Source organism: Scophthalmus maximus, chromosome 8, assembly GCF_022379125.1.
Source record: "Scophthalmus maximus strain ysfricsl-2021 chromosome 8, ASM2237912v1, whole genome shotgun sequence".
NCBI lineage: Eukaryota > Metazoa > Chordata > Actinopteri > Pleuronectiformes > Scophthalmidae > Scophthalmus > Scophthalmus maximus.
The window spans coordinates 11,130,001-11,140,280 of record NC_061522.1 but is presented as its reverse complement, the minus strand read 5'-3'; the positions used below and the strand labels follow the sequence as shown (position 1 = coordinate 11,140,280).

The window sequence follows — 10,280 nt, the reverse complement described above, 5'->3', positions numbered from 1 at the left end:
GGAGGGGGAGGAGGAGGGGGGGTGTTCCATGATGGCTTCGGGCGCCGGTAAGGCTGCACAGCCCCCCGGGCCGGGCTCCGCCGTCAACGGGACTGCGGCAGAGTTCCCGAACATCGAGCAGGAGCTGTACGACGACCAGATGCACAACAAGATGTGCAAGAAGATCGCGCAGCTCACCAAGGTAAGAGCCGCCGCCGCCGCCGCCGGTGCCACCGGGAGAGGCGCGCATCAGAGATGAACACCATGTCACCAATCGACATCTCTCGGTGATGGTGACTGGGAAACTTGGATCAGGTTGTTCCTTTTAATTCGTCGTGACTAACACAGTGATCACACGTTAGCGATCGCATAGGTGTGTGTGTAGGCTGCAGATCTTCATCAACCTCAGAGCCAAACCTATCAGGGCAGCAATTAACACCGATGCAATAGTCAGGTACATCTGTGCAGTGTCTCCGCCATGCATCGACCTACATGTCGAAAATAAAAACACATTGCACGTAGAGCAGAGATTTGCACATGATGCAAAAGCCCCCCAATATTTTTTCTTTGTTTGACCAACAGACCAAAAAAATTTTTTTTTAAAAATGCATCAAACGTGTCTTTTGAAAAAGACTGAACAGTGAAAAACCTGTATCCAGCAAATGGTTGCTTTGTGCAAAAGCATGAAATGACAAACCAATCAGATTTTTGTCATGATTAGGCTTTGATCTCTAATTCTTTTTTTCTGTATCTTCTTCTTCCATGTGCATGCACACTTGGCAGGGGGATGCCTGGCAGCTGCAGCAGCGGTAGCTGTGTGTATGTGCTCTGCATTTCATACAGTGATGCTATGTGGGGATTCACCCTCTCTGTGCTCCACAATAATGCTTACAGAGGCAGGGCATGACCCATCGCTTGTTGAGCTGTGACAATTACTGATGACTGTGCACTTCCCTTACGGCTTCACCTGTGTAGCGCCTAGGTGTGTGTGTGTGTGTGTGTGTCCTGGAACACATGCATGCAATGCAATACATGATACAGTTTTATTTGTGTGTGTTGTCCAAAAGGATTTCTCTCACACACACACACAGACAAACAAAGATGACACACGAGGGGTCAGCACTTGTGTCTGTGCTTGTTAGCGGGGATTTGCCAGCCTAGTCCTTCTCCCTCAATCATAATATTCCTCCAGAGAGACGCCGCCACTAGTTTCTCTCTCTCTAAACTTTATGCAAGCCCTGCCAGCCCCACTTTAGCTCTTTGGACGACAGTAAATACATCTGAAACCTGCACCGCGTTGATGAAATATAAGAATTTATCATCAGCCGATTATTTGGTGCAAGCATTTTCGCCGGGCTTTGGGATGCTGGGCATGCGACACATGGTATATTAGATTTTTTCGGGACAGGGTGTGGGAGTTGGAGAGGAAGCGGGAAATGGGTCAGCTGTGGTAACCTTATATATTTAATAACCTCTACTCTCATCGTGTGTGCACGAAGCTGGCACTAACACACACACACACACACACACACACACACACTCTCATGCACTTAAAACACCTCCTCACGTCTGCCCGTCCCGCACTCCTCTTATCGCCCATCCACACTTATGCTTCACTTACACAGCTCCATTCCCCCTCCCTCTTCACCCCCCCCCCCCCCCTCTCTCTCTGCCAGTGAGAGTGGTCTGCCCTGGTTGAATGGGTGCTGCTGCTAAAGATAAACCAGTAGCACATCGGAGTGTGTTTACGCGGGGATACAAGCCAATGGGAAGAAAGCGAGAGCTGACCGTGTCAGGCCAGCTGTTGTGAATGTTCACATAAGCTTGTGCGTGAACGGGCATGCTCACACACGCACGCACGCACACGCATGCACGCACACACACACACACACACACACACACACACACACACACACACACACACACACACACACAAATACACAAATACAGAAAAGTAGTCTCTTTATATGTGTGACTCAGAGATCAACAGTAGTATATTAAAGTGTGTGTGTGTGTTTACTCCTTCTCTTTTGATTGACAGCTGTAATTCTCTCAATATGATTTCCCGTACTTACACTGTCACAATTTTCCTTGCTGTGTAATCCAGCACACCCAGTGCCCCCTTGTTACTTTGATAAATGTTGAGGTGTGTGTGTGTTTGTGTGGTTGTGCGTTTGTGTGGGAGGGAGGGATGGCTGATCTAAGAGAACCTGTGTGTGTGTGTGTGTGTGTGTGTGTGTGTTTTGCCTCACCTCCTCTCTGTGCACCAACCATTCACTCCACATCTCACTCCTGTTTCAACAGCACCATCTCCGCTCTCTTTTACACTGTAGACGGAATATTAATTTCATGCTGACTGTGACGTTATTGTCAATAAGCACGGGCACCGGCCTGTGAGGATACATGAATAACACTGTCGACTGCCAGGATCAATACGGGGATCTTGAGAGAGGATTTACAGTAGCACAAGGCTCTCGCCACTCTCTGACCAAATTGCCGTGCCAAGCATCCTGAGAATTTACACCCGAAAGGCTGAATCAAAGTGTGATACTACTTTTAATCCTAACCAAGCCATTATCACAGTGAAATCTCCGATCACTACAAACTAAAACCAAATCTTAATGCTACAGCCATTAAGTGTTTCTTACGTTGAGGCAAAAGTCTTGGGAGGGACCTATCCTCTTTCAAAATGATTGTGTTCCCATGCAGAAAACACAAAAGAGTTTGGGGTGAACCTGAAGGGCCTGCACAGAGCCATGGACTCAACTGAATTTGTGACCTTTGGGATGAACTGGAACATCAACAGAGCCAGGCCTTAACACCCAGAATCAATGCTGGAACATTGCTAATGCTCTTGTAGCTGAATCAGAGCAAATCCCTGCAATCTGGTCACAAAACCTTGTGGAAAGTCACTCCTGCAGAGTGGAGGCTGTTGAAGCATTATTAATAATGGCCATGGTTTTTGGAATGAGATGTTCATCAGTCATATTTGGATGTTCATATAATTTTGGACGGCTTGTGACCTAGGGTGTTCTGACCTCCAGGTTTAGGGACCACAGGGGTAGATCCGAGCAAGTCTCTGGAGAACCGTAACTAAATATCCTGATATATTTTCTTTGCTCTCACTTTCAAACTGGCCAAAGATGACATCCAAGAACAGCACACACACACACACACACCCACACACCCCCCCCCCCCCCCCCCCCCCCCCCCCCCCCCACACACACACACACTCCTTAGCGCCTGCCCTCGATACAGATTCCCCTTCACTCTGAGTCATGAGTCATAGTTTCTGAGCCAAAGTTCGTGTACTATGACGTAGTGGAATAGCCAGCATGACATACTGTGTTTGACTGACAGGAAAGAGAGGGGTGGGCTTGTGATCAGGATTCTATATCTATATCAGGAGTTGCATTTTAAGAAATGCATAGAAGATCAATGGTGAGGCCATGCAAGTGTGTGTGTGTGTAAGAGAGAGGTGGTGACACGCACGCACGGACGCACGCACGCACGCACGGACGCGCACACACACACACACACACACACAAACACACACAAACTCTGAGGGAATGTCCGGCAGTGCTGTGGCATCTGTGTGCTGCAGACAGAGAGGCGTCTGGGTAAAATATGAGCCCATGTGTCCCCTGCATACACCCATGCTCGTGCACGCACGCACCCGCACACACACACACACACACACACACACGCTTAGAGGGTAAGTGAGATGTCGGGTCACCAGGAGTACATGATGACACCGTAGACACGGCGTAGAGGGTAAAATGAAAAGTGGGGGGAAACAGACCATATTTCACACGTTAGTCTAAAAGCGGATGAGGGACAGAGACCCCACATGTCGTTGGCAGGCAGGAAAAACACTGCATGAAGCTTCCCTATACTCACTCACTTGTCTTTTGTTACAGTAGATACACACACACACATTGTTTGACAGTGTTCTTGTTTGATTTGTTATTTCTGTTCGGAGATTATTTCAGTCACTGTGTCAGTTTAATATTTGTTATCATAAAGCTGCCAACCGAAAGTATTGGCTCCATATTGTCTGTGTTTGTGGACTAGTGCTTGTGTCAATTTTCCCTACTGTTTGTGATGTACTGTACTTCAATGGAAACAACCCCATGAAATGAACCATTCGAATCAACCAAGAGGATGTTGACAGTAACGAGAAGACAGTAACCAAAAGAAGGCTTATTGACCACTCAAAGCGCTTAACAGCACAATTCACACTCACACATTCATACAGGGTTTTCTATACACTGCACTTTTTTATCGCACACCACTCATACACTGCCAGCACAGCCATCAGGGGGGAATTTTGGGGTTTATTGTCTTGCCCAAGGACACTTTGGCATGCTGACTGGAGGAGCCGGGGATCGATCAACTGACCCTATATGGTTATTGGATGACCTGCTCCATCCCCCGAGCCACAGCCGCCCAAATTGGAATACTGCTAGTCTCATTAAAGGATATCAAAAGAGAATAAAATCCAAATATAGTCCATAAGAAAGAAACTGTATACTCGATATGTGCTTGCAAATCAAATAAGGAGGCAAATAGAAGAAGAAGAAAAATCTGTTGCTCTGCAATGAAACTCAAGAAAGATAAGGTGTTCTGGTTCTATAAATGGTGAAAAAGCTCCACAAAAGAACCATTTCCTCACTCACCTGACATTACAGACAGAAACCAATATTTTAGCAAACTGATAACAAGGCAAAAGAATCACAAAGAAAAGTCCAGAGTGGCTTTAAACATCTAAGTAATGACAGGTTGAATGAAGACAAATGCAATGAACCACAAAAAAGCATTAAAAAAAAAGAAAACCAGAACGCCATGATCCACAATTTCTGAGGCAGATAGGCTAAAGACATTGTCATAATTCAGGATCAGTCAAGGGCAGTGGTGCTGCTTCGTGAACCACCCATAAGTCTCGCTCTGTCTGTCGCCGACGTCTCCCAGGTGATTTATTCTCTGAACATGAAGAACGAGGAGCAAGAGGCGACCCTGCAGGCCTTGAGCCAAGCCCACCACGAGGAGCTGCACCGCATCCTGATGGAGACATGTCACGAAGGGGAGGGGTCAGCACTGAGGTCACGCCTCCTCGAACTGCAGGAGTATCTGGATGAGCAGCAGCGAGTCGGGGCCCAGGTGTGTGTTTGTGTGTGCGTGCGCACTCTTGCCCTCCCGATCACGAGATGAGCCGACCTCATTCAAGGGCATATTGTATTGCTGTAATTTAATGTGTAAACTCTCAGCGGGAGCAGCAAATCAAATTCGCCGCTAATGTGACCTACAACAGTCAACCCAGTTCAGATAGGACCATTACTGTACCCATTACTTCAGGCACTTCATGCCTAATTTACATGCTGTGCAACACAATGCAACATCAACATGAATCATGAATACGTACATGACCTTCTTGTGAGCTCTTTGGGAAACAAGATGAATCTTGATCTAATTTAAGAGATTAAAATTGCGTTACATTTCGAAATGTTTGGCTTTGCTCATCAGTTTGGTTTGTATTTTTATTGTTACAGATTCAGAGCAGGTAGGTAGGTCAGTGTAAAAACTGAAAGCCATGGGATTTTTATTCGTGAAACTGAACAGACAAGTATGGTTAAATAGTTTTAGTTCAATAGGCTAAACAAGATGAATGAACATATGAAATGTGAAATCCATCAACGGCAAAAGCAGAAAAATTCAACATAAATGGAGAGTGGACTTTTCAATAATGACTAAACAATGAATGAATACCTGATTGGGTTTAAGTGTAGCCTCTGCAAGGAATTTTTTAAATTTAATTTAATAATTTCAAATAAAGTGTTGCAAAAATGTCCCCCTGAAAAATATATATTTCAAGGACATTTCACTAAGTATAACTTTTTTACTAGCTGAATGAAGGTTTATCATTTTGCAAAAATAAATTCATGTCTCAACAGTGCAGGCTGGTAATGATGCTTTGCCAAATACTGAATGTTTTTTGAATGTCACAACATTGAAGCTAATTGGTATCAACTGGACCTTTTTCAAATCTTTGGCATACACACTGCTCACTCCAGTGGTCTGCACAGTGCACACGTCAGCACAACATTTTTAAGATGCAATGGTGCAAGATAATTGCAGTATGAATGTGCCCCCACAAAATATAAATGAAAGGTGGGATTATCATGTAAGATGGGAGAAGGCGATAAAAAACATCATTATTTGAACCAATGCCTTGACTAAGAGTTTATATGTAAGTGCCTCGTGGAACATGTTATCTTCTGTGGCTTCAGGTGCAGGCAGATTTTGAGTGCTTCCGCATCCAGGCAGGGGAGAGGGAGCGGGAAACCGGAGTGGAGCTGCGAAAACAGTTTGAGGACAGACTCCAGGCTGCGGAGGAGGAGCTCCAGGAGGCCAAGGCCCAGATCAGCGCTGCCCAGGAGGAGAGCCTGAGGTTGAGCAAGGACCTGGAGAAGGCAGACGAGCGGATTCAGGAGCTGGATGCCAAATGTGAGGAGCTGCAGAAAGCTGCTGGCGATGAGAAGGAAAGAAGAGAGGAGGAGAGACGAAGAGAAGACGAAGAGAAAAAGCGAGAGGAGGAGGTGAGACAAACGGAAGGCCGCGAGGACTTGGAAAGGGTGAACGTGCTCCTGGAGGAGGTAGAGACACTGAAGGAGGAGAGCTCCCGGGCAGAGGAGAAGAAGATGCGCGCGGTGAAAGAAGAAGGGGACCGATGGGAGCAAAAGATGAACAATCTAAATGAGGAGAAAGAGGACATGAGGAGGAGGATGGAGGCCGAATGGAGGGAGGAGCGGCGCAGGTGGGAGGAGAGGGAGGAGGAGGAGAAGAAGGGTTTGCACAGCGCTCTAAGAGAAAGAGTGAAGAGGGCCGAAGCGGAGGTGGAAAGTCACCTGGAGAGGCTGGCTGAGAGCAAGAGGAGCACGGTGAAACTGCAAGAGCGAATACAGGTAGGCACACATGTTTTCACTCCACTTCACTAAGACGAGAATCCAGGGCTGCGAGAGGGGACGCGGAAGGACATTGAAATGCTGCAGCTTCCTGTCTCTGATGCACCCAGCTAATGATCATGTTGATGGGAAAGCAGGGAGCGAGGTGGAAGCAGAGAGAGAGAGAGAGAGAGAGCTTGTCTAACCATAGGCTGCCCTCCCTGAGTGCTATTCCCTCTGCCAACTGTCTGCTAATGAGTAGTTTGAGCAGGATAGATTCGCTGCACCACCACTATTACCACCTCACACATGGGCATTAAGAAGCCCCTCGGAGAGCTGGTACCGAGCTGACATAAGCCCTCACAGCAGACCATTAAAGGCAGCTGGGCGAGGCAGCTTCCTGACTCGCCACATTTCATCCATTTATCCATCAAATTTTTTTTTCTATCATATGTCTTTTTTTCTTTTCTATACCCCCCTGTGCTCTTTGCCAACTCACAATACTTCCTCTGCATCGCCCTCATCACCTTCCCCTCACACCAAACTCCCTCACTCCCTCCAGGACCTGGAGGAGGAGCTGGAGCTGGATCGGAGGCGCGTGTCGGAGGCGGAGGGCGTGGCCAAGCGGGCGGAGGAGGAGCTGGCGGTCGCCAAGGAGAGGCTGCTGCTGCAGGAGGACGAGCTGCAGAGCCGAGCAGGTAGTCCGCCGCCCACAGTCTGTGTCTGCCTGTCCATCCGTCTTCTCACCTGTCTGCTGAGCGAAGTTTGCACTTCGCTGAGATTCACCTGAGCATATCCATTATTCTTTCTGACTCGGAATTAATTAAGTTTTCACCTTATGCCATTATAATAAACTACATACAGAAAATGCAACAAACACCCATTAGTCATCCTGCGCAAAGGCAAACAGTTTCATCAAAGTGTCACCAAACCCAGTCAGCAAAAATATCCTGAATTTTATTTATAGCCTGAGAACGATTTTTGTTTTTTGGCCCTTCCTCCTTCAGTACTGGTCTCCTGAATTTCCAATCTGCTTCTGTTATGCATAATCAATCAATAGGTGCTTGTGCATGTTTTTGTATCCTTGTGTTCACTTGCTTGTTTGTTTGGTGTTTACTTGTGTGTGTGTGTGTGTGTGTTTGTGTGTGTGTCTCTGTGTGTGTGTGTGTGTGTGTGTGTGTGTGTGTTAGAGGAGCTGCTGAACCGCGGACGCTGTGAGGTGTGTGTATGCTCTGAGGTGGAGGAACTGAGGAGCCAGACGAGCCGTCTGCAGAGCAGGAACAGAGAGCTGGAGCTGCAGAGCAGCGGCAGGAACAGTGACCACGCCCGGCAGATACGCCAGGTGTGACATACACACACACACACACACACACACACACACAATGAATAAAGTGCAGTTACTTGTGTATATTAAATATTGCATTCAGCGTCCCTTCTATTCTGCCATCAAGTCTATTTTTATGATGCTTTCACTGTCATAGATTTTAGCATTGAAGTCATAGTAAGTGATCATGTGTTTCTAATATTTTGCCTTGCCCATATATGTAAATATGGAGAACAAAAAACACCTTTAACACCGACCTTAATTATAAAATATGAAAAATAAACATTCTTTGTTGCAAAGAAGAGAACATTACAAACTTTGCTGTTATACTAATGTGCATTAGACTGGACAGTTGTACCTAATAAAGTGGCCACTGAGTGTATGCTGTGTGTGTTCATAGCATGCCGAGGCTCTGTCCAGTTTGCGTTCGGAAATGGTGAGAGCGCAGACGGAGGAGCTGCGTCGTATCCAAAAGCATGCGGACGACGAGAGGGACAAACTGGAGAAGAAGCTCGACAAAGAAAGAGAGAACCTGCAGAAGGAGAGGGTGCAGGAGAAGGATCAGCTGGAGAAGGACAGAAACAGACTGCGCAGGGAGAGGGAGGAGGAGAAGGAATGGCAGCGGAAAGAAGCGGAGGAGGTCAAAGAGCGTCTGCGCAGGGAAATGGAGGAAGAGGTGGAACGGCAGCGCAAAGAACTGGAAGTGGAGAGGGTGCGTGTCCGTTCCCAGTTGGACAAGAACATCGGGCAGGTCGAGGCAGAGAAGGCCAACGTGCAGCAGAAGCTGGAGGAGGAGAAGAGGAGGTTGGTGGAGAAGGCCGAGGAGGACCGGAAGCGGTTGAAGGAGCAGGTGCGGAAGGCAATCGAGGAAGTGATGAGAAGACACGCAGCCGAGCTACACAGCGTCCAAGAAGCTCTGAGCTCAGAGAAGAAGACCAACCAAGAGGTCAGCATATCTATCTGCACGCCACAGCACATCCTGTATGTTTACCTACCTCTGCGTATTCCTAAACCAAGACCGTGATATACTGTAAATCAGTATTAGTGATTTGACAGCTCTACATGAATGGGTTTGTTTCCACTTTTGTCTTTTTATGGACTCTCTTTGGTGCAGTTAGAGGACGGGCTCTGTAGCAAAAGAGGACGGTTTTTTGCCATCGTGTGCACTTGTATCGGAATATTAAAAATAGCCCGCTGTTCAGCTCAGCAGCCAGCTCATAGAGGCTTAATTATTTTAGTTTCACTCTGTCAGACTTTGGATGTAATTATTTTGGATACAGGGATGAACCGCTGCGATTCCTGTCACACAGCTGCGACAGTTATACTCTCTCTGGCCTGAATCCATGCGATGCACATACTGCACGCGCTTTGAAAAACCGTCAGATGCATTTTGGGCCTCTGACTCCTGAATAATAATTTTTCGTCTTGTAAGGTTTCAGAGGCTTGAAGGGGTGACATTATACAGTAATTACTGAGACAAAAAAATCTGATATCAGACGAATATATGCAGAACAATTGTGCACCATCATTTTGTCCAATCTACTGTCCTGTTAATCAACTCGTGACCTTTTGGGAGGTTTCCCTCACCCCCTGGCTGGGAAACACTGCAGCATGATTAATGAATATCTTTGGCTCTCAGAGTAAATGTAAAAATATAAAGAGATTGTATCACATAATTGCTTGTCCTTTGAGACTTCGTATAATGTGCATTTCATTTTGACTAATCATTAATTAGTAATAAGGAGATGAGAGCCCCGTTGGGTTAAAGAGCTGCAAAGAAGAGGAACTGTTAATGAAATAATGGTTTCGATGACAAACTTCTTGCAAGGTATGTGCACGTTTGGAGGAGGAGAGGAGGAGCGGCGAGGAGATACGCAGTGGGATCGAGAGGGAACGAGAGGAGCTGAGGACAAAACTGAAAGATTCTACCAATGAGGTCAGAGGTCGAACTGTGTTTCATCAGCTAAAACGATATCAGATGAATCTATTATAACATAATATCAGAGAAATGCTTCCGTGTTCTCAGATCTGTCGGC

The 10,280-nt window shown here is 46.7% G+C and overlaps 1 protein-coding gene across 2 annotated transcripts in view; it reads left to right on the top strand.

Annotated features, from left to right (window-relative positions):
• fam184b (family with sequence similarity 184 member B) overlaps positions 1-10,280 on the top strand; it is a 19,664-nt gene continuing 9,384 nt past the window's right edge. For both annotated transcript variants that reach the window (XM_035638177.2, XM_047334066.1), the window contains exons 1-8: positions 1-181; positions 4,951-5,139; positions 6,267-6,941; positions 7,483-7,618; positions 8,111-8,262; positions 8,645-9,190; positions 10,073-10,180; positions 10,271-10,280. The exon at positions 10,271-10,280 is cut by the window's right edge and continues 289 nt beyond it. In XM_035638177.2, coding sequence (XP_035494070.2) covers positions 29-181; positions 4,951-5,139; positions 6,267-6,941; positions 7,483-7,618; positions 8,111-8,262; positions 8,645-9,190; positions 10,073-10,180; positions 10,271-10,280 — 1,969 coding nt within the window. In that variant the 5' untranslated portion in view covers positions 1-28. The remainder of the gene's footprint in view (positions 182-4,950; positions 5,140-6,266; positions 6,942-7,482; positions 7,619-8,110; positions 8,263-8,644; positions 9,191-10,072; positions 10,181-10,270) is intronic.